Raw genomic sequence first — 24,223 nt, forward strand, 5'->3', positions numbered from 1 at the left:
AAATGAAAGGAAAGTTGAGTTAAGATTCCTGGGGAAAGGGTTTTAGGCTAGGAAAAAAACCTGTTGAATACCACCTTTAAGAAAATGGGTAATGTGTTCTAATGTGTGTTGAGACTAATTCAGGAGATTAGTTCCTCTTTTGGAAAAGAATTTGTCTTCTGAGCTTTGTTAGAATTCCCAGGAAGCATGTATTGGGTAACTTGTGGATGTGTCCCAGAGGGTTGTTTTCACACACTGTATGTCCATCAGTCAACCTGTGGTATGGAAAGGTCCCTTCCATTCAGAATTAGTGATTTGGCTACCTATTGCCAAATTTCTTGATGTTTTGAGTACTAAGGACTGGCATAGGGCAAGAGCAGGTTAGTAAAGGGTCTCCTGGACATGCAGAATGAGGTCTGTTGGGTAGCACACAGCTGTAGGGGAGAATGCTCTTGTTTTCTACGGCTTTTCTTGACCTCAGGCCTATGTGATTATGTAGATGGCCTAGACAGTATGACGTGGAGAGAACCCCCGCACCTTCTGTTTTCACCAGCCACAGCTTCATGCCACATACAATTTGGTGATGATAATGCCTTGATGGACAAGCAGAGGATTTCTACAAGTGTACAGGAAAACCAGAACTTGGTTTTTGTCTTCGATTTATGTTTTGGCTGGCATACCTTTCTTTTTTCCTTTCTTTTTAACTCATTCTTGGAGCTGTCCTATTAGGTGGTAATACCACTTTGTGCTAATACAGGAAGAAAGTAGGTAGGTCAGGCCATTCATATCTTTATTTATCATTTATGTCTTCCCAAAAGATGAAAAACCTAGGCACCAGAGCTTAAATAACTCATCTACTTTTGTAGAGTTTATAACAGTTGGAATTTGAAAGGTCATTTTTACTACACCAAGTGTTCCTTAGTGACCCTCCCCATCATATTTAGTGGCCAACATAGTAGACAGTGAAAGGTAGAGATAGAGTATTGAATAAAACAAATGCGTAAAGATATACATGCACCATTGCTTTCATGAATGCAAACCTGGTTTGGTCGGCAACATCACAGAAATAAATGTAAACTTACAATTATGTTACATACTCTGAAGGAGAAGTTGATAGTGCTATATCCAAGTTGCAGTGAGGACATAAACCAGGTGGAGAGATCAGGAGGGTCTTTTTGAGGAATTGACACTTGAGGGGAGACCTGAGGATTTGCAGTTGCTTTGGCCAGTGGGCTTCCAAGGGAAATCCACAACATGTTCAAAGGCTGGAGAGAAAGTATGGTCAGTTGGATGCTTTGAAGGCCCTATGATAGGATGCTTAGGTCTGCAGGGGGTATTGTGAAAGAGGCAGACTGGGCTAGACCATGCAGGGTTTTGTGAAACCTGTGAAGGATTCGGGTTATCCTCCCGAGAGCAGTTGGGTGCCATTGAGAGATTTTAAACAGGGATGGCATGTGATCTGGTTTTGTCCAGATTAGGGGAGGGGGCTGTAATGTAGAGGATAGACTAGAAGGAGCCATGGGACGTATGAAGATGCCAGTTAGGTGATCATCATAACAAGTCCTGGTGACAGATGATGGAGGGCAGGACTGGGATGGTGGTGGTGAAGATGGAGAGAACTAGATGAAATTGAGGGACCTGGTGATAATTTGGATATGAGGGTAAGAAAGGAGGAATGAAAGGGTTTTATAGCACCTACACACCTCATTTTCTTTCAAGGTGAAAAGAGCCAGGGAAAACATCTCAGGTGAGGTAGCATTTGGCCATCTGGCCACCAGCCTCCTCTTTTTAGGCAAGAGCATCATTAGATGAACCTTATATAGTTTCAAGCCCTTTGCAGTAAAACCTTTTGCTCCTGGATTTAACTTGCCTCCCTGTTCTTAGAGTTTGTACCCTAGGCATAATAGTGCAAACCCCAGTGGTCTGCCAAGCATCCTCTTCCCTCTTCTGTGCTAAGTCCCTCCAAGCTAACTGAGCATCAGCCCAACTCTCAGTATTCTTGTGTTCTCCACAGAACTTGGAGAAAATAGGTTTGTGTGACCTTCTTCTACAAGGAGACAAACAAGTCTTCAAAGTTGGAATGAAAATTAAGATGGTGGTACATTTCTAACTTGCTGGGTTAACCTGGGTATTTGGTGTGAGCTCTGTTGACAGTCATCATATGAAAGCTGTTTGGGCTGTCTGGTGCAGAATCTTGGGCAGAGTTGAAGTTGAGGCTGAGGATGGAAGAGAAGCCAGTTCGGGCCTTAGCTGCAAGACAGTGGATGACAGGCGTAGGAGCTACTGGTCCTGCACCACCTCATTGCAAGTCAAATTAAGGGAATAATGCAAGTCTAGTAGATATTTAATGAGAGATTATTCCTGGAGATTACAAGGATACAGAAATTGCAAATAAATCCCTGACCTTTTCTGAGCCTTGGCCCAGTAAAAGAGCTGAATCACCTGCTTCAGGGGATTAAGGACAGCCGCGTCCATCTGGCAGGCTGCTCAGACTTTTTCTGTCATTAGCAAACTCTGTTCAGTGGTGGATCATGTTCTAAACCTTTTAGTGGGAACTTGCTTTTCAGCAGAGGGATCTCAATTAACTTAGATTATGTACCTGCTGGGCAGAGATCAGAACTAATGATCTCTAGTTATGTATGCACTATAATCACTATTACATTAGTAGTACTCTGTACATGCTAAATAATAATGCAGTTGTTAATCATTAGTAACCTAATCATGACATCAGCAGGTAGTTCAAGTTGATGAGACTAGAAGTCAGACTGTGTGTGTGAGCGTTCATGCTTGTGGGTGACATAGCCTTAGAGACACAGAGAGAAACAGGGATGTGCCAGGGCAGCAGGCAATGTGATAATTGTTCAGTTGCAGCTTAGAGACTTAGAGCAATGATTGTTAAACTCTGTGTCATGAGTTCTTTGTTGGGAACTGTTGTTTGATATGAATTCCATTTCTGAATACTGTGTTATCTGCCTCTAAAACTGTAATAATTACATCAGACTGCAACTTGAACAACTAGAGGCTGACAGTTACCTTGAACTCTCTTTGACTTGGTAATATGTCAATGTGTTCTACTTTTGAACATAGACAACTAATATATACTAATACTGTGTTACATGTGTAATGTGTAATGCCCTTATGTGTACATCTGTGTAAGATTTATTTCAAGAAAAGGAGTTAGCAGGTTTAAAACAAACGAAAGAACTTAGTAATGTTGGGGAAACCAAAGGAGAATTGCTAAGAGATTTCGGGAGGTGGGGGTAGTTTGCTTTGCTAATTTCTAAAAGAAGTAATGGTAATTAATGTAGGTTAATAGAATTCAGTTTTTTTCTGGATATACTTGGAAGGTTCCATTGCATTCTTTTCCACTAGCTATTACTTACCTAGGAAAGGATCTTGCTTCTTAGAGTCAAACACAGAAAGGTTCAAGAACTCATTTGGACTTGCAGGTCTATCTCTGGCTCTGCCCATCTGCTAGTTATGCTGATGGCTTTATGAGCAGGTATCTTTTGGCCACTGGGGTTGTCACTGTCAGCTGCCAGGTTATTTCAACTTTCTAAAACGTTTACCACTGTTTATGAGGTAAAGGGAGCAAAATACTTTTTGTCCAAGATAGACGTTGATCAAGGTATAGAACAAGATCAGGCTGCAAATGTACTCTTAAAGCATCCAGGTTTGGAATCAGTCCCAGTAGTGCCCCAGAGGAAAGTGCAAAATGGTGGTTCTTTCTCTCCTGAACTTTTTTGACTATCATCCCTGTGCATAAATTATGTTGATCACCTCTCGAAAGAAGAACTCAAAAGCTTCAACTGACTATTGAATCACAGTTGTGAACGTTTTAGAAACCTCCTTAAGTACAAAAAATAATTTCCCTCTGACAAATAGTTTCCAGTAGGCTCTATTCTGATTACTGTATAAAGGAATGAATATCCTCCCCTGCACATGAAAGGATGCCCAACATCATTAGTCACTAGGGAAATGCAAATCAAAACCACAGTGAGATACCACTTCACGCCCACTAAAAAAGTTATAATAAAAAAAAGAAATGACAAATATCGGGAAGGATGTGGAGAAATAGGAACCCTTATACATTGCTGGTGAGAATGCACAGTGGTGCAGCTCTTTGGGAAGCAGCTTGACAGTTCCTCAAAAAGTTCAGCATAGAGTTACCATTTAATCCAGCTGTTCCATTTGTAGGTATATACTGAAGTGAACATAGATGTCAACACAAAGACTTGTACACAGATGTTCCTAGCTGCGTTTCGCAACCAGCAAGTAGAAACAACAATCAATGAATGGATAAATGACAGGTGGTATATCCAGACAGTAGAATATTACTTACTCATAAAAGGGAATGATATATTGATGCTGCAACATACATGACTCTAGGAAACAGTATACCAACTGAAAGAAACTAGACACAAAAAACTATGGTAGTATATGATTCTTTTTATATGACTTGCCTAAAATGGGCAAATCTTTAGAGACAGTAAACAGATGACTTTTTTTAAGGAAATGATGGAAGGCAGGGGATAGGGTGTGAATGCTAATGTGTATGAACTTTTATGTGGAAGAAAAGGAAAATGTTATAGAATCAAATAATGGTGCCTGATTCATAACTTTGTAAGTATACTAGAAACCAATGACTTTTGAGCTTTAAATGGGTTATGTTAGGGTATGTGAATTATATCTCAGTAAAACTCTTATTTTAGGGGCGCCCGGGTGACTCAGTGGGTTAAGCCTCTGCCTTCGGCTCAGGTCATGATCTCAGGGTCCTGGAATGGAGCCCTGCATCGGGCTCTCTGTTCAGCAGGGAGCCTGATTCTCCCTCTCTCTTTCTGCCTGCCTCTCTGCCTACTTGTGATCTCTGTCAAATAAATAGATAAAAATCTAAAAAAAAAAAAAACCCTCTTATTTTAGATAATCTTTACCTAGAATTTAACAGGTATTTGGCCTGTTTATCATAGTTTGTTATTAAATTTGGGAAACATCTATGGCACAAGTTGATTGAGTTTCATTTGGAACATTGATTTCAATCTGACTTGCAGCTTGGAGTCAGAAAGCTCTGTATTACATGATTTTCAGAGTCAATACTTGGTTTATGTTAGAAAAAGCACGAGAGTAAGTTAGTAAACTCCTTATAGCTTTAAGAGAATAAGAACAGTGGTTTGTATAGCAGGTAGTCTCCAGGAAGAAACATACTGTTTTCCTCATTTCTGGTACTTTACTAACTATCCTAGAGGTCAAATGTGTTTACATTAGATATCAGTAAGTGGTAAGTATGTATGTAAGAATAAGACTTATTTTGTTTCTTTTGAAAAGAGAATTTTTAATAAATCAGAATTCCTTTATAGTTTGAGGAATTCAATGATTTTCTTAAGGATTTTTATCTTCATTGAATGTAAGTTCACTCATATGTATAAAGAATTAGAGCAAGGTGCACCCCTGTCTTTACTGAAACATTATTTATGGTAGCCAAATTATGGAAGCAGCCCAAGTGTCCATCAATAGAGTAATGGGTAAAGAATATATGGCATATATGTATATTTATATATATATAAATATACATATATACACACACACACACACACACATACATAACACAATGGAATATTATATGGCCATAAAAGGAATGAAATCTTGACATTTGCAGCAACATGGATGGAGCTAGAGAGTAAAATGCTAAGGCACACAGGTCAGAGAAAGACAAATACCATATGGTTTCACTGATGTGGAATTTAAGAAACAAAGGGTAAAAAGGAAAAGACAAACAAAAGGGAAAGACAAACAAAAAAACCCCAGACTCTCAACTATAGGGAACACACTCATGGTTACCAGAGGAGAGGTGGGTGGGATTTGGGGATGGGTGAAAAAGGTGATGGGGATTAAGGAGTGCCCTTGTCGTGGTGAGCACTGGCTAATGTGTGGAAGTGTTGAATCACTACATTGTACACCTGAAACTAATAACACACTGTATGTTAACTACACCAGAATTAAAATTGAAAACTTAAAAAAAATTTTTTTTGAGAAAGATTCTGTTTGGATTAGATCAAAGAGTGAGTTCAGGTTCTGTGCAGTTCTCTTATTTTTACAAGTTTATTTCTTGCCCAGGATGATGACAAATTATTTAAAAACACTTCTCTTCCTACTTTCCACCATTCTCTTCTCCACTGTGACCCATGAGTTTGTAGAATGTCTTGCCCTGATGTCCCAAGGTGCTCAAAAAGTGAACCCTTTCTTAACGATTACCATCCACATCTTTTCACTGGGTAATCAAAGCCTGGGGATGAATTTTGGTAGGTTCCCAGCCTCACTGCCAGGTTAGAAATTGGTTCTGTGCTGTGGAAAATGTTGCTGCTATGTGATCATTAATTTTCTGGGTTACATTAGTGGGGTTTGTAGCCGTTGGAGAACTCTAACTACTTGCTGACTGATAACACACAGGCTGAGAACTTCTGTGTTCTGGGCTGCTTTTCTTTTCCTCTAGGTCACTTTTCTTTTTACCATTTTTTCCTTCTTTTCTAATCACCTGAGTAGGATTGACTTCTGTCTTTAATTCAGGGTCATATTTAGGGCAGTTAGGTCTTCACAGGCTCAGGAGTGAGTCTCCCACCTATTAGCTCTGCAGCTTTGGTCAAGACATTTAGCTTTGCCAAATCTCAGTTGTTTTATCTGTAATATGGAGCTAATGATAGTATCAGCCTAGAGGATTTGTGAGGATTAACTGAGATAATCTATGTAAAAGCACTTACCTAACATTTATTGTGCCACTTAGTTTATGCTCTTTGAAGGAGACCAGGAAGCAGTTAGTCTTGCCATTCCTGACAATAACAGAACAAGTGATTTAAAGGATGCCTACTTATTCTTTTGGTAAAGTTCACATCACTCTGTGCTATAGTGTCTTCAGCTATACATGGAGGTTAACTAGCAGAGTAACCATGAGAAATAAATGAGATAATATAAACAAAGCAGTTAGAACTATACCTGGTATATGGTAGTCTCTCAGTGAATGCCAGCTGATTTTTTAAAAATCATTTTTATCTGTGGCCATACCATGGGACTGATTGATCCTGGATCTGTCAGGCCTTGTCTGAGGTTGGTGTGCATGGCCAGCAACTTGACTGCCCTTCTCTTCCTCTTTCAGCTGCACAGTTGGACAGCATTGGCTTCAGCATAATCAGGAAATGCATCCACGCTGTGGAAACCAGAGGTAAAGTCATTCAAAAGATGGCATTGTTCTCAGTGAAGGTCATGCATCTGGTGAGGCGTCAGACCTGCTACCTGTTTCCCGATTTTAAGTGACTCATTAACTCCTCAAGTGCCATTGTTGGTGTGTTTCCATCAGTTGTGTTGCTCTGAAGCAGGCACTCTCAGCTGATTTGGTGTCATCAACCTCTTCGGCTGATTGGTAGAATGTTTTAAAGGCATACATGTCAAATACATAGGATAATAAGGAGTCTAATTACTGGAATTCAGTTGTGATGTAATAGTACATGTATTTCTTTATTACCACTTTAAATAATAAGAAATAGACATGGGCCTGATAACTGGCATAACTTGGAAATACAGTTGACCCTTGAATAATGTGGGAGTTTGAGGTCCTGACCCCCTACCCTCCTGTGCAGTTGAAAATCTGCATATAATTTTTTGACTCCCCTGCGAACAACTACTAACAGCTTTCTGTTGACCAGAAGCCTGACAAATAACATAAACAATCAATTAATACATGTTTTTGTATGTTACATGTATTATATACTGTAATACTACAATAAAGTAAGCTAGAGAAAAGAAAATGGTAAAAGATCGTAAAGCACATTTATAGTACTGTACTGCGTTTATTGAAAAAATTCCTTGTGTAAGTAGACCTGTGTATTTCAAATCTGTGGTGATCAAGGGTTAACTGTCTTGATATTTCAAGATGTCTATAAAAGTCGCAATGTGTTATGAAAACAACTGATTTCTGAACAAGTCACAGGTATTGATAACACTGTGATTTATTGCTTATATCATAATGGAAGGAAATGTTTAATTTCAGTGACAAGGTCATAAAAGCGAAGGTGTAATTGTTTTCCTGCCTAAGTTCATTGACACTCTGAATTCTCTAGTGGACTCCTGGGGTCTGTGGATGGCAGGGTAAGAACCACGTTTTGAAAAGCCAGTCCCTGGTTACTATCCAGGTGGGGAGAAGGGGTCAGGCCCCTGGTTTCCTGTAGCAGTGCTACAGCCAGGCCCTGCCTGTTGTACCTGGGTCTGTAGGAGCAGGACTTTGAGAACTAGGGAAGCTGATTCATCCCAGTGGTCTCCATTCCCTCCTCAGATGTTGCCCCAAAGGAGATTTGTCAGTTACGGCAGTTGGGAGCTTTGAGTGCTCTGGTCTTTGGGACGCCTGAGAAAAGCTGTTAACTCTCTTTGCTGTGGATTTAGTTTGAACCATTGTTAAAGACGTGAGTCTTAGTATTCCACAGCCTCTCAACTTGCTAGTCTTTTTCATTTGATTGAAAGAAGTTTTATCTTTTAAAGCAAGATCCATAACTCTATTAGTTAAGAAACATAAATATCTTTATAAGGCCTATAGAGCATTGAATAGAGAGGGATGAAAAAAATCTTAACTGTATAAGCCACTCTTCTCACCCAGTCAGAAAGTGTTCTTTCCAAAGTAGTTATTTTAATGTGTGCTAAGATTTTTTAAATGTTTGCTTATTTCTGTTATACCTTCCTTAAATAAAGAGTTAAGGCAGGTTTCAAAGAGAAGTGAATAACAGCCAGAGAATATAAAGTAGGAATAGGTGAGATTTCTGGGAATTGATCTGGAGGAAATAAGGACACAGTCAGGTTGAGCCACAAAGCTGTTTACACAATGGTGTTAAAGTGAAAAGTAGAAACTGGTCAAATGTTTTAAAAATTGGTTGAATCACCAGTGGTACATCCATGCAGTAAAAAGCTATGAATCACTAAAACTGTAGGAAAATACATTTATTGATATGCAGAGTTTTTATTATTACATATTAAGTGAAAAATGAAAGTTATGAAACAGCCTGCACAGTATGAACCCATTCTGGGAGATCCGCATATGCACCGGTATCCTCGTGTTGTCAATGGGGCTCTCAGCTTTTCCTTCTGTCTTCCTTTGATTTATCTACCTGCCTTAACTGCAGTTTCTGAATTTTTAAGCTGTTACTAAGATAGCTTTTCAACAGGTTTTTAAATTTTCTGTTCATTCTAAGAGGAAAGAATGAGGAATAAGAGGTACAGGGTCAACAAAAGTAATTTTGCAGCCAAAAGTAAGTTCAAAACAAAAATCTTCTCCCCTCCATTGTGAAATTCATCCACTTGCCTGAGGTGGGCCACCTGTTTGTCTCTGTTCTCAGCGGCCAAACCAATAGGGAAATGTAATTATTTAAAACCCTTCACAGAGTCTGTGATAAATGCAGACCAGTGGCTCAGGAGGACAGCTTTTTATGATATAAAGCCAGAAAATATACATAGTAAGTAGTAGAGGAAGAACAAGGTCACCAGCGGTTTGGTGTCCTAGCCTCTGCCTCTTTGTCTCTTCCTGCCCTAAAAGGAAGATGAAAATGATATGTTTTAACTTGGGGTAAAGTTTTCATTTGACACAAAAAGGAAAAGAGGGCAATGTGAGTTAAATGCCATTTTAGCATAAATACTTGAAGGAAGTGGTTATTTTCCTACTGGAATGCATGTATGCATATCCATTATTTGTGGTGACCAGAGGTGAACAGACCTCTCATATTTTCTAGGGTTTGTTAATCATCATCCAGCAGGAGACAGGATTGTATCCAGTTCCAGGAAAGGTCAAAGACAGAAGAAGTAGAGACACTTCAGAAAGGACAAGCCCTTTAAGCCACAACATTACTGAATAATGGTTCTGCTATTGAATAGCTTGGGGCCCATCCCTTAGTTTTAGACCACAGTGTCCTAGTCCCCAAGCCATGGAGGCTGATGCACATGCTTTTACAGATCCTTTTTAGCTATAAAAACCTATCATTCTAGACCACTTCTTTTTATTCCTTAATTCTACATAGGCCTGGTTGGAGACATTGTAGAATCAGCCTTTTCCCAAATTTCTTCCAGGAAATTTTGTTTTGGTCCCAAAGTAGTGGCCCTGGAGTATAACTCTGTTTTATGCATTATGTCATTATTGCGTGCTGATCTAGGTATGGGAGCTATAATGGTAAAGAAGACAGAATCACTCTACACTGAGGTTATACCATAGTTGTAGGGAGAACAACAAAGAAGAAACTAAAAAAGAAAGAGAATTTCACATATTATTACTTACTACAAAGAAAAGAGGGTAGGGGACCCACCAGTAGGGTTGGTCATGGGATGCTCTAGGTTGAAGAGGTTGCATTTCAGTTGAGACCTGAATGGTAAGAAGATCTGGGAGAAGCATGTTCCAGGAGAAGGAAACAGCTGAGCAGAGGCTGTGATTTGGGAGCACAAGCTTGGTGTGTTGGAGAAATAGGAAGGCCAGTGTAGCTAGAGCAGAGTGAAAGTGGTTGATGATGCAGACGTGGGCCAATGCTTAATCCTTCAGGGCCTTGTGGGCCACGGTAAATTTTGATTGTGGTCTAAATGCAACGCGAAGCCATTGGAAGGTTTTGAGTAAAGAGAGGATTTGAGCTGATACATACTTAAAGAAGTTCATTTTGGTTGCTGGTTGGAAAATGGACATCAGGGTAATAAGATGGGAAGCAGGAGACCACTTAGTTGAGAAGTATCAGGTTTGGTGGGCCTAGTGCTAAACAGAAAAATCATTTCCAATCACTTGGTCTAAAAGGTCCCTTTTTGTAAATGGTATAGTGGTGATCTAATGCTTGCTTAAGGATTAAGCAATCCTTGCTTAACTTAAATGAAAAAAACCACTGAGGTGGCTTAGTTTTTGTTTTTTTTTTTTTGAGTGTTTGGAGGTAATTCTCTTCTAGTTCAGCTGTACATTTACTTGGGTTGAATGAAGGTAATTGTCATTTTTCTTCATAAAGAATGTTTACATGACAAATAAATGGAGTTCCTCATTTCTAAGTCTTGGTGAACATTGTCCAAAATTAAAAATCCTCTCACACCTCTATATTTTTATCCTGTATTTGCAAATAGATTGTAAAGCATTTATTCTTTCCTATAGTATGAAATTTATATCATGTCAGTTTTGGCTTTTTAAATTAAAAAATTGGTTTAATGTAACTTATTTAGAAGTATATGTTTGGCATCTTTTAAAACTCTTCAGAGGCTGCATTTGGCAAGAGAAGAGGAAGGTTTCTTTCCTCTCTGTTGACTGAACTGAACTAACACAAGGGCTGAAGTGTGCAGCACACCCGTGAAATCCCAGACAGCTGCACCAAATCCCACTCCTTTGCTAAGAGCAGAGCTGAGTGACAGGGGACTTTAATTAGAGTGGGTTTTAGAAGGACGGAGAAAATGAGAAAAATGCATCTGGCTGGGTTGGCTTGACTTGTGTTCTGACATGCCTCTAATTAAATCATCACTGTTTCTCTTCTCAGGGATCAATGAGCAAGGGCTCTACCGAATTGTGGGGGTCAATTCCAGAGTGCAGAAGCTACTCAGTGTCCTGATGGGTGAGTGCAGCAGTGACTATGCTGGGCAGGTCCTAATGGGGTCGAGGGGGTCGCTCTGAAAAGTCACTAGTTCTGTGAGTATGAGCAGCCTCTTGGGAAGGAATTGGGTGTCCAAGAGGGAACGCCCAGAAATCAGCTGCCCCACTCACCAGTTTTTATGGCTGTAGGCCTTACTGGAAGAGATACTTAGTGGAACTGGACAAAACAAAACAAAACAAAAATGGCAGGGCCAAGGCACCACACCCTCCGTTTGTAGACTCAGCCACTGCCAGCCCAAGTGGTGCTCAGTCACTCATGTGACCACCACACCCTACTCTGTCGTTAATAGCTTCTGACTCCACGGCCCTCTTTGGAGACAGGCATTTGGTGGGGCACACCCGATGCCCAAGGAAGGGCATCCTTCTAGCTTGCAGAGCACTTCAGACGCCATGTTCCCTGTTACCAAAAAGGTGTCACGTGACTGCCTGATTACATGTATATAAGCAGATAATTCTTGTGATCCTCTTTGCATCTAGATTTCTACCTAGACACTGTTGTTTGAGGAGCAGAACCTCCCCTACAGCTAGCTGACATAAATATAAAAGCACTATCTCCAAATGTGTAGTGTTTGAATCAAAACCCCATGAGTCAATGAGCCAATTTGCTTAGGCTGCAGATTTCCTATATTTTTAGATGAGAATGCAGCCAGCTTCAGTGAGTCACATGGATTTAAATGGCAAACAGATCAGATTTCACATATCAGTGGCTGTTACTCATCCCCATGGAAGCCCAGCCGTGCACTTGTAGGGACAGACTATCACTTAGGGTCCTTACTCATTGTCTGGGCAGGGATACTTCTTTTGTCATATTTGTCGGGGTGTTTTTTGTTGTTGTTGTTGTTTGTTTTGCCATCCGGTTTCCGAAAATAGTTTTCACAGGTAAAGAAATCTCCTCTCTCATATTGTCCAGTATGACTCTTCTCTGTTTCTTTTTCTAGAGAGCTCCTTACTTCTTGTTTGCAAACCCTTTTCTATTGCTAGTCACAGTGACATATTTTATTTGAAAGTATGATTATTTGTGAGGTACTCTTGCACTGAGAATCTGCTTCATGGTTCATATTTGTAGTGTGGTTAGATTCTTAATAAATTAAACTTTTTGTTTTGAGATAATTTTATGTCTGTATGCAGTTGTAAGAAATAAAACATAGTTATATGTGCCTTTACCCACTGTCCTCCAGTAGTAACATCTTGCTACACTGTAGTAAGAGGTCATAGCCAGGATATGAATACAGTCAAGATTCAGGACAGTGTCATCACCACGAGGGTCCATCTGCTTAGCCTCTCACCTCCTTCCCTGCTCCTGCCGACTCCTCATCTCTTGTATATTTCTCTAATTTTGTCACTTCAAGATTATCTCAGTGGAATCATATCATATGTAATCTGTTTTGGATTGGCTTTTTTTTTTTCATTCAGTATAATTCCCTTGAGATATTTTCAAGTTGTTGTATCAATACTTTGTTCTTTTTTTATTGCTGAGTAGTATTACATAGTTTAATCATTCACCTGTTGAGGGACATCTGGGTTGTTTCCAATGTGGGTAAATTAGGAATAAAGCTGCTATAAATCGTTCTGCACAGGCTTTAAATGTGAACATAAATTCGTTTTTCCAGGATAAACTGCCCATAAGTTCGATTGCTGGGTTGTACAGTGACATGGTGAAGTTTTAAGAAGTTGTAATGTATAGAAGAATTAAGATTTTAACAGGTATCAACCCTCAGTCTTTCATTTCTTTTCTTTTCTTTTCTTTTTTTTAAAGATTTTATTTATTTATTTGACAGAGAGATAGAGAGCACAAGTAAGCAGAGCAGCAGGCAGAGGGAGAGAGAGAGAAGCAGGCCCTCTGCTGAGCAGGGAGCCCAAGGCAAGGCTTGATCCCAGGACCCCAGAATCATGACCTGAGCCGAAGGCAGCCACTCAACCAACTGAGCCACCCAGGTCCCCCTCAGTCTTTCATTTCTGATCAGAGTTGCAAATGTTTGGAGTATGTCCTTGCCATAGCAGACTGCCAGGTGCTAGAGTAGAAACTTTAAAAAGATTCAGTCCTTGTGTGCAAAGAGTCTGGTAGGGGGAGATACGCATGCATGAGAATCGTGATGTAAAATAAGACACTGGCACCTAGTACAAGCTGTGTCTGGAAGATTGAGTAGTGAAGGAGAGAATAGCAGTATAATTCAGATTCACGAAATGAGCAATAGCATGAGGGGCAGAAGGTAGCGTCAGTGGTGGCTATAGTGGAAGGTACTAATTTATTATTAATATTATTTTAATATTTGAAAGTGCTTTAGGCTGGATCAGGAGAGTTAAAACTGAAATGGTAAGATGGTCCCTTTTGTCAAAGAACTTGAATATTGTGCTAAGAAGTTTGTGAGAGTTTTACTTCCTACAGAAAAAGAAGAAGACATTATTAAGGGTTTGTAGTGGGGCACCTGAGTGGCTCAGTTGGTTAAGCTTCTGACTCTTGATTTCAGCTCAGACCATGATCTCAGGGACGTGAGACTGAGCCCTGTCATGCCCAGCGTGGAACCTACTTAAGAGTCTTTCTGTCCTTCTCCCTCTGCCCATCCCTTCCTCCCAAAAAGTTTCTAAGTAGTGATGCTATATGTGTGAGGGCTCTTTTGCACACACAGTATCAAGAAGATAATTCAAAACAATTTAAAGGGGGCGCCTGGGTGGCTCAGTTGGTTGAGCGACTGCCTTTGGCTCAGGTCATGATCCCGGACTTCCAGGATCGAGTCCCGCATCAGGCTCCCAGCTCCTTGGGGAGTCTGCTTCTTCCTCTGATCTTCTCCTCTCTCATGCTCTCTCTCACTCATTCTCTCTCAAATAAATAAATAAAATCTTAAAAAAAATTAAAGGAAAAATAAAAGGCATTCATTTCCTCACACAACTGCTCTGTCCAAGATGGCAGAAGCATAGCAGGATGTAGTGGCTCCAATGACAGAGGAACCTTTGTTGGAGCCTTTCCCACTCCTTTCTTCTGGCTTCTCATTATCTGTGATCTCTGCTTGTCTTGATATCACCTGTTTCCTTTGTGGGACTGTCCCACATTGTTCAGCCTCAACAGTTTGTGAATCTTACATCACTCAGTAGAGAGTATCTTTCTTGACAGTTCATGGATGACTTTGGTCATCATGGGGCTATTCACATGATTCATTTCTAAATCTCAGGGCAGCCACATGACCTACAGCAGGTGGATCTGGATTGGCTGGATTCTGGACCTATCTCCGATGATGTTGGGGAAGTGTGGCAAGTGGAATAGGGAGGGGGTTAGTCCATAGAAGCCTGTGGACTGAGCAGAATTAGAAAAAGATTGTTGGATGAGAGCTCTCCTGAAATAATGGCTGCTGGGAGATTAAAAGGGAAAAAAAAAAGTATATCCAACACAGGTTTAACAAGATCAGACTAGTCTTAGAAGGGTAGCACTGGCAGCAATGGGGAACATGTATTTGATGTGGAGAGACATGGAAGAGGAAGACAGTTGCAATAATTAAGCAGTGCATAGCTAACCAGGGCTGGACCAAGTAGATGCTCTGAGGTTAGGGAAAAAGGCTCAAAATGATTGGAGAGAATCAACAGGACTTTGTAACCAACTGGATATTAGGTAGAGAGATTTCGAAGATGACAGATTATTATGTAAGGTGATACTAGTGAAAAGAAATATGACATTTTGGATGGGTTTACTGGAAAAAAGAACCAGTTTATGCTAAGCAAAGTGTGGTGTCAAAGGATCTTGTTTTAATCACTTCTCTTAGTGGCTCTCAAACAAAATATTTGTCCTGTTCTCTTCCTCAGTTTTCCTGGGGACAGACAAAATAATCATGAATATCTGCGAAATGTCATGAAAAACTAATAGCCAGCAGCTGAAAGTCACAAGGCCAGCTGCCTCTGCCAGGAGAGCATTACAGATAGACTAGCATCCAAACTGAGGCTCAACCAGAGCTGAGAGATGGCCACAGTGCAAGATCTCATCAAAAGTGGAGAATGGTATCATGATTCTCATGACCAGTTAAGGTAACCTGTTTGGATCTTGGAAGTGAGGAATCATCTCTTAGACCAGGAAGACTCCAGACCTGAAGGCAGAGCCCTGTCTCTCTTCCCTTGTGTGAACATGCTCTGCCCTCTTCTTCAAATCCTGGTATTGGTACTAGGCTGAGTTAGCCTAGAGTGTAAAACGAATAAGGCTCCTACACTGCAAAACCTCTTGCTGAGGTGGCTGGGCTGCATGTGAACCATTCTTTCACTATTTCTTTATTCTGTATTGATTGGATGCCCTTTCAGGTACTGGGCAATGTGTAGGATATGAACTGTTTTTCAGAGCCTCTCACAAGTAAAAGTGTGAGTTTTTGTTATTGAAAGTATGGATTAGAATTAAGTAAAACCAGAGACTTCCTTTGATCACTTTGAGTTTCCTTTGTATGCTCTTAGTACATTAGAGGACTTGAGGTTGGAAGACGAATCTTAAGAGCCAGTACTTTCAGGGGTGCCTGGGTGGCTTATTTGGTTAAGTGTCTGCCTTTGGCTCAGGTCATGATCCCAGGGTCCTGGGATCAAGTCCCAAGGCCCCCGTTGGTCTCCCTACTCAGCGGGAAGCCTGCTTCTCCCTCTCCTTCTGACTGCCCCTCTGCTTGCTTGAGGGGCATGCATGCACTCTCTTTCCCTTTCTTTCTTTCTTTCTTTGGGAGGAAAAGAAAGGAAATCTTAAAAAAAAAAAAAAAAGAGCCAGTGCTTTGAGAACTTTTTCCTTCTATTGATGAGAATTCCTTAAGAAACCTTGCTAGAATATGTTTTAGTACATGCTGTTTAGCCTGGTGCTAGTGTCCTACCAAGAGCTACCCTAAATCCCCTTCCTCCTAAGAGTGGGGGTTCTTAATCTGTGAAGAATGAAAAGTTCTCAGGAACACTTGCAGATTCCTGGAAATAGTCTCTTCCGTGTGTGTTTTATTGTTTTTCCTGTCCCCTGAATGTTAAGATAAATTTTTCCAAATTTTAGTTCAACATTTTTTAATACAAATCATCTATATGCTGATTTGTTCAGTATGTCTGTTTTCTCTTCCTGTACATCTCTGTATTTATTTTTAGATAACTTTTTTTCTGATCAAAGGTTGTTGAGTGATGATTATAGCAAATCTGGAGAAAGAAGGTAGAAAGAAGAAAATGAAAGTCTTGCAGACCATAGATAACCTTTATTCTTTATTGACCATTTTATCATACCATTAAAATATATTCTGTAATATAAAATGTTTATAAAGGTGGAATCACACCATGCATATATATTGCTTGTTAATAGGTTTTTTTTCATGTAACACGACAGTCTATTTTATGATTTCATTCTAGAGTGTGATTTTTTTTTTTCGGCCATGTATTTTGTAGATACAACTTTTTAATTAATCCCTTATTCTTGGTTACATAAACTGATTGCAATTTCTTATCATTCTAGAAGGCACTCAGGCAAACGTCCCCATAGGGGATGCAGAGCTTAAAAGCATGCGTTTTGGAGTTAGACAAGTTGCAGTTCCACTGCTTATCCATTTGACTTTACACAAAATATTTAAACCTGTCTAGTCTTCTGTCTCATCATCTGTAATAATAACTCCTACTTCTGTAATAATGTGAGAATTAAACGAAAGATGCATGTGGGTTGCTGAGTCCGAAAGCCTCTACATGTTAGTAAATAAATGTTGGCTGTTGTTATTTTTAAATTATATATTCATATTGAATGATTTCCCTAGGGTTTGTTTTAAGATGTTGACTTGCTGGCCCAGGGTATGTACATGTTTTCAAGGCCCTTAACTGATCACACAAATTTGCTGTCAGCAGTTTGTAGAGTGCCCTGTACCTCACAGCCTTGCCATACACTTTATTACTTTTTTTTTTTTGCGTATAAATTACATGTGTGTTTTCAATGTATCTCTTTTTTATTTAACTTTGCATTTCTGTAGTTCTGGGTGAAGTTGGACATTCTCCCTATGTTTCTTACTGATTTATATTTCTTCTCTCCTGATTGCCTGATTTTGTGTTCTTAGCCTATTTTTGTATTGGTACATTCATCTTCTGATGGTAATAATCTTTTAGATGTGGAGACTATATCACCAGTATTTTTTTGCATTTTGTCATTTATCTTGAACTTTATTTGTGGTATTTTTGCTTTGTTTTATGAATATTTTAAATTTTTATAACGTCCAGTCTTTTATGAAATCAGTCCTTTTCCTAGATGAATTATGCTTTAAAAGACCTTTTCCATCTAGGATTACAAAACCTTTTTCTTTTCTTTATATCTCATTAAGAATATATTTATGTGAAATGGAAGCTAACTCTCCTTTTCCTTAAATACTTATCTGATGGACGAATAACCATACAATAAGAAAATTTCTCCCTTCTACTACTTTTTAATATTACTATATAGTCATTCTTTTATACATTTTGGGGTCTCATGATGGACTTTTTACACGTATTTCTCCAAAGGAAAATAAATTTTCTTTTTGTTAGTTATTCTGCAACTCTTGATCTTCTAAAAAATTTTTTTCTTCATTTTTCACCTTTCTAAAGTTTTTCTCCTGATCCTTTGCATGTTAGCAAAAATTCTCAAATTTGTACCCCCTTCCATGTCATTTATTTAAATTTCTTTTGGTCTTCATATTTTTTTCTTGTTGTTTATAATGCAACTTTTAACTTTGTAATTGGGTTTTCTGTGTCTTTGCTTACATTCCTTATTTAGCTGTTTTCATTTATACCTCTCAGTCATGCTTATTATTTCAGTCTGTGTCTTTTTACTCTGATGCCTTATTTCACAGTGTCCATTAGTTTTCTGAATTTCATTTATAGTATAGAATAGGAGCTTTCTGAAATTTTATTAGAGTGCTTTGGTCTTCATATTTTATGCCAAGTGTTGCATCAGCTTTTTAATCAAACCTTGAACACAGAGAAGTTTATTAATCTTTGCCATTAAATTCACTGTAGATAGGTTCTCCTTATTCTACTACTATTTTCCTGGAAGCTGTTAGAATCATGCTGTCGCATGAATTGGAGGGCTAGTATATTTGAATCCATCCAACTTTATGGTATTTTAAAATCTTTCAGTATGGATCTATAAGCCTAAATAGATTTATCCTGATTCTGCTACTTGGTCATGGTTCTGAAAGAAGTGGAGTTTAGGTTTACTAGGTTGTAACTTTTTTTTTTTTAATATTTTATTTATTTATTTGACAGAGAGAGAGAGATCATAAGTAGTCAGAGAGGCAGACAGAGAGAAAGGGGGGAAGCAGGCTCCCTGCTGATCAGAGAGCCCCATGCGGGGCTTGATCCCAGGACCCTGAGATCATGACCTGAGCCGAAGGCAGAGGCTTAACCCACTGAGCCACCCAGGCGCCCCAACTAGGTTGTAACTTTTTAAAATTATTTTTATTAACATATAATTTATTTAATTATTTGGTAACATATAATTTATTTATTTTATTGATATATAATGTATTATTTGCCCCAGGGGTACAGGTCTGTGAATCATCAGGCTTACACATTTCACAGCACTCACCATAGCACATACCCTCCCCAACATCCATAACCCAACCACCCTATATCTACCCTCCCGTAGCCCAGCAACCCTCAGTGTGTTTTGTGAGATTAAGAGTCTATTATGGTTTGTCTCCCTCCCAATCCCATCTTTTTCATTTTTTTCCTTCCCTGCCCCCAACAACCCCCAGCCCTGCCTCTTAAATTCCTCATATCAGAGAGATCATATGATAATTGTATTTCTCTGATTGACTTATTTTCAAAGCATAATAATACCTTCTAGTTCCTACCATGTCATTGCAAATGGCAAGATTTCATTTCTCTTGATGGCTGCATAGTATTCCATTGTATATATACATATACCATATCTACTTTATCTATTGATCTGTTGATGGAATCTAGGCTCTTTCCATAGTTTGGCTGTTGTGGACATTGCTACTTTAAACATTCGGGTGTATGTGCCCCTTCAGACCACTACATTTGTAAGTTTAGGGTAAATACCCAGTAGTGCGATTGCTGGGTCGTAGGGTAATTCTATTTTCAACTTTTGAGGAACCTCCATGATGTTTTCCAGAGTGGCTGCACTTGCATTCCCACCAACAGTGTAGAAGGGTTCCCCTTTCCCTGCATCCTTGCCAACATCTGTTGTTTCTTGACTTGTTAATTTTAGCCATTCTGACCGGTGTAAGGTGGAATCTTTGTGGTTTTGATTTGTATTTCCCTGATGCCGAGTGATGTGGAGCACTTTTTCATGTGTCTGCTGGCCATCTGGATGTCGTCTTTGTAGAAATGTCTGTTTATGTCCTCTGCCCATTATTGATTGGATTATTTGTTCTTTGGGTGTTGAGTTTGATAAGTTCCTTATAGATTTTGGATACTAGCCCTTTATCTGATATGTCATTTGCAAATATCTTCTCCCATTCTGTCAGTTGATTTTGGTTTTGTCTACTGTTTCCTTTGCTGTGCAAAACCTTTTGATCTTGACAAAGTCCCAATAGTTCATTTTTCCCCTTGCTTCCCTTGCCTTTGGCGATGTTTCTAGGAAGAAGTTGCTGCGGCTGAGGTCGAAGAGTTTGCTGCCTGTGTCCCTCTCAAAGTTTTTGGAGGATTCCTGTCTCACATTAAGGTCCTTCATCCATTTTGAGTCTAGTTTTGTGTGTGGTTTAAGGAAATGGTCCAATTTCATTTTTGTACACGTGGCTGTCCAATTTTCCCAACACCATTTGTTGAAGAGACTGTCTTTTTTCCATTGGACATTCTTTCCTGCTTTGTGGAAGATTAATTGACCATAGAGTTGAAGGTCAATTTCTGGGCTCTCTATTCTGTTCCATTGATCTATGTGTCTGTTTTTGTGCCAGTACCATACTGTCTTGATGATTACAGCTTTGTAGTATAGCTTGAAGTCTGGAATTGTGATGCCACCAACGTTGGTTTTCTTTTTCAACATTCCTCTGGCTATTCGAGGTCTTTTCTGATTGCGAATAAATTTTAGGATTATCTGTTCCTTTTCTTTGAAAAAAATTGATGGGATTTTGCTAGGGATTGCGTTAAACGCGTAGATTGCTTTAGGTAGCATAGACATTTTCACAATATTTGTTCTTCCAATCCATGAGCATGGAAGATTTTTCCATTTCTTTGTGTCTTCCTCAATTTCTTTCATGAGTACTTTATAGTTTTCTGAGTACAGATTCTTTGCCTCTTTGGGTAGGTTTATTCCTAGGTATCTTATGGTTTTGGGTGCAACTGTAAACAGGATCGACTCCTTAATTTCTCTTTCTTCGGTCTTGCTGTTGGTGTATAGAAATGCAGCTGATTTCTGTGCATTGATTTTATATCCTGACACTTTACTGAGTTCCTGTATGAGTTTCTGGCAGTTTTGGAGTGGAGTCTTTCGGGTTTTCCACATAAAGTATCCTATCATCTGCGAAGAGTGAGAGTTTGATTCTTCTTTGCCGATTCGGATGCCTTTAATTTCTTTTTGTTGTCTCATTGCTGAGGCTGGGACTTCTAGTACTATGTTGAATAGCAATGGTGACCGTGGACATCCCTGCTGTGTTCCTGACCTTAGGGAAAAGCTCTCAGTTTTTCCCCATTGAGAATGATATTCACTGTGGGTTTTTCATTGATGGCTTTGATGATATTGAGGTATGTACGCTCGATCCCTACACTTTGAAGAGTTTTGATCAAGAAAGGATGCTGTACTTTGTCAGATGCTTTTTCAGCATCTATTGAGGGTGTCATACGGTTCTTGTTCTTTCATGTATTAATGTATTGTATTACCTTGATTGATTGATTTGCAGATGTTGAGCCAACCTTGCAGCCCAGGAATAAATCCCAGTTGGTCATGGTGAATAATCCTTTTAATGTACTGTTGGATCCTATCAGCTAGTATTTTGGTGAGAATTTTTGCATTGGTCTGTAATTCTCCTTTTTGATGGGGTCTTTCTGTGGTTTGGGAATCAAGGTAATGCTTGATGTTTTCCTTCCATTTCTCTTTTTTGGAACAGTTTCAGGAGAATAGGTATTAATTCTTCTTTCAATGTTTGTTAAAATTCCCCTGGGAAGCCACCTGGCCCTGGGCTCGTGTTTGTTGGGAGATTTGGGGTGAGTGCTTCAATCTCCTTACTGGTTATGGGTCTGTTCAGGTTTTCTGTGTCTTTCTGGTTCAGTTTTGGTAGTTTATATGTCTCTAGGGATGTATCCATTTCTACCAGATTGTCAAATTTGGTGGTGTCTAGTTGCTTGTCATATGTTCTTAAGCTGTTTGTATTTCTTCGGTGTTGGTTGTGATCTCTCCTCTTTCATTCACGATTTTATTAATTTGCTTCCTTTCTCTTTTCTTTTTGATAAGTCTGGCCAGGGGTTTATCAATCTTATTAATTTTTTCAAAGAACCAGCTCCTAGTTTTGTTGATTTGTTCTACTGTTCTTTGGTTTCTATTTCATTGATTTCTGCTCTGATCTTTATTATTTCTCTCCTCCTGCTGTTTTAGGTTTTCTTTGCTGTTCTTTCTCCAGCTCCTTTAGGTGTAGGGTTAGGTTGTGCACTTGAGACCTTTCTTGTTGCTTGAGAAAGGCTTGTATCGCTATATATTTTCCTCTCCAGTCGCCTTTGCTGTGTCCCACAGATTTTGAATAGTTGTGTTTTCATTTTCATTTGTTTCCATGAATTTTTTCAGTTCTTCTTTAATTTTCTGGTTGGCCCATTCATTCTTTAGTAGGCTGCTCTTTAGCCTCCATGTATTTGAGTCCTTTCCAACTTTTCCTCTCGTGGTTAAGTTCCAGTCTCAAAGCATTGTGGTCTGAAAATACACAGGGAATAATCCCAATGTTTTGGTACCTGTTGAGACCTGGTTTGTGACCCAGGATGTGACCCATTCTGGACAATGTTCCATGTGCACTAGAGAAGAATGTGTATTCTGTTGCTTTGGGGTACTATGTTCTAAATATATCTGTGATGTCCATGTGGTCCAGTGTGTCATTTAACGCCATTATTTCCTTGTTGATCTTTTGCTTAGATGTCCATTTCAATGAGCGGGTTGTTAAAGTCACCTACTATTATTGTATTATTATCGATGTGTTTCTTTGATTTGACCAACTGATGAATTGGTTTATATAATTGGCTGCTCCTGTGTTAGGGGCATAGATCTTTAAAATTATTAGATCTTCTTGTTGGACAGACCCTTCACCTCTTATTATAGTCTTTGGCTTAAAATCTAATTTATCTGCTATAAGGATTGCCTCCCCAGCTTTCTTTTGATGTCCATTAGCATGGTAAATTGTTTTCCACCCCCTCACTTTAAATTTGGAGGTGTCATAATGAGTTTCTTGTAGACAGCATATCAATGGATCTTGTTTTTTTATCCATTCTGATACCCTGTGTCTTGTGATAGGGGCATTTAGCCCATTTACATTCAGGGTAACTATTGAAGGATATGAATTTAGTCCATTGTATTGCCTGTAAGGTGACCGTTACTGCATATTGTCTCTGTTCCTTTCTGATCTATGTTACTTTTAGGCTCTCTCTTTGCTTAGAGGACCCCTTTCAATATTTCCTGTAGGGCTGGTTTGATGTTTGCAAATTCTTTTAATTTTGTTTGTCCTGGAAGCTTTTTATCTCTCCTTTCTATTTTATCTCTCCTACTATTTCCAGCTTAGCTGGATGTAGTATTCTTGGCTGCATATTTTTCTCATTTAGTGCTCTGAATATATCATGCCAGTCCTTTCTGGTCTGCCAGGTCTCTGTGAATAAGTATGCTGTCAATCTAATATTTCGACCATTGTATGTTACAGACTTCTTGTCCTGAGCTGCTTTCAGGATTTTCTTTTTGTCACTAAGACTTGTAAGTTTTACTATTAGATGACAGGGTGTGTATCTTTTTTTATTGATTTTTGTGGGGCATTCTCTGTGCCTTCTGTTTTTTGATGCTTGTTCCCTTTGCCATATTAGGGAAATTTTCTATTATAATTTGCTCCAATATGCCTTCTGCCCCTCTCTTTCTTTCTTCTTCTTCTGGGATCCCAATTATTCTAGTATTGTTTCATCTTATGTTATCATTTATCTCTCAAATTCTCCCCTTGTGCTCCAGTAGTTGTTTGTCTCTCTTTTGCTCGGCTCCTTTATTCTCCGTCATTTGTTCTTCTAAATCACTAATTCTGGGGCACCTGGGTGGCTCAGTGGGTTAAAGCCTCTGCCTTCGGCTCAGGTCATGGTCCTAGTGTCCTGGGATCGAGCCCCACATCGGGCTCTGTGCTCTGCAGGGAGCCTGCTTCCACCTCTCTCTATCTGTCTGCTTCTCTGCCTACTTGTGATCTCTGTCTGTCAAATAAATAAATAAAATCTTTAAAAAAAAATAAATAAATCACTAATTCTCTCTTATATCTCATTTACCCTAGCAGGAAGAACCTCCATTTTTTATTGTAACTCATTAGTGCCGTCTTCGATTTCAACTTGGTTAGATTTTAGTTCTTTTATTTCTCCAAAAAGGGATTTTTATTTCTCCAGACAGGGATTCTCTAATACCTTCCATGCCTTTTTCAAGCCCAGCTAGCAGCTTGATAATCATCATTCTGAACTCTAGTTCTGACACATTACCAATGTCCATATTGA

At 39.2% G+C, this 24,223-nt stretch overlaps 1 protein-coding gene across 4 annotated transcripts in view; it reads left to right on the forward strand.

Annotated features, from left to right (window-relative positions):
- Positions 1-24,223, forward strand: part of LOC111156914 (Rho GTPase activating protein 26) — a 440,327-nt gene that overhangs the window by 246,152 nt on the left and 169,952 nt on the right. For all 4 annotated transcript variants that reach the window (XM_022518050.1, XM_022518049.1, XM_022518047.1 and 1 more), the window contains 2 exons: positions 7,124-7,189; positions 11,496-11,570. In XM_022518050.1, coding sequence (XP_022373758.1) covers positions 7,124-7,189; positions 11,496-11,570 — 141 coding nt within the window. The remainder of the gene's footprint in view (positions 1-7,123; positions 7,190-11,495; positions 11,571-24,223) is intronic.

The sequence above is a fragment of the Enhydra lutris genome, unplaced genomic scaffold (assembly GCF_002288905.1).
Source record: "Enhydra lutris kenyoni isolate GAN:26980312 unplaced genomic scaffold, ASM228890v2 scaffoldscaffold50, whole genome shotgun sequence".
Lineage (NCBI taxonomy): Eukaryota > Metazoa > Chordata > Mammalia > Carnivora > Mustelidae > Enhydra > Enhydra lutris.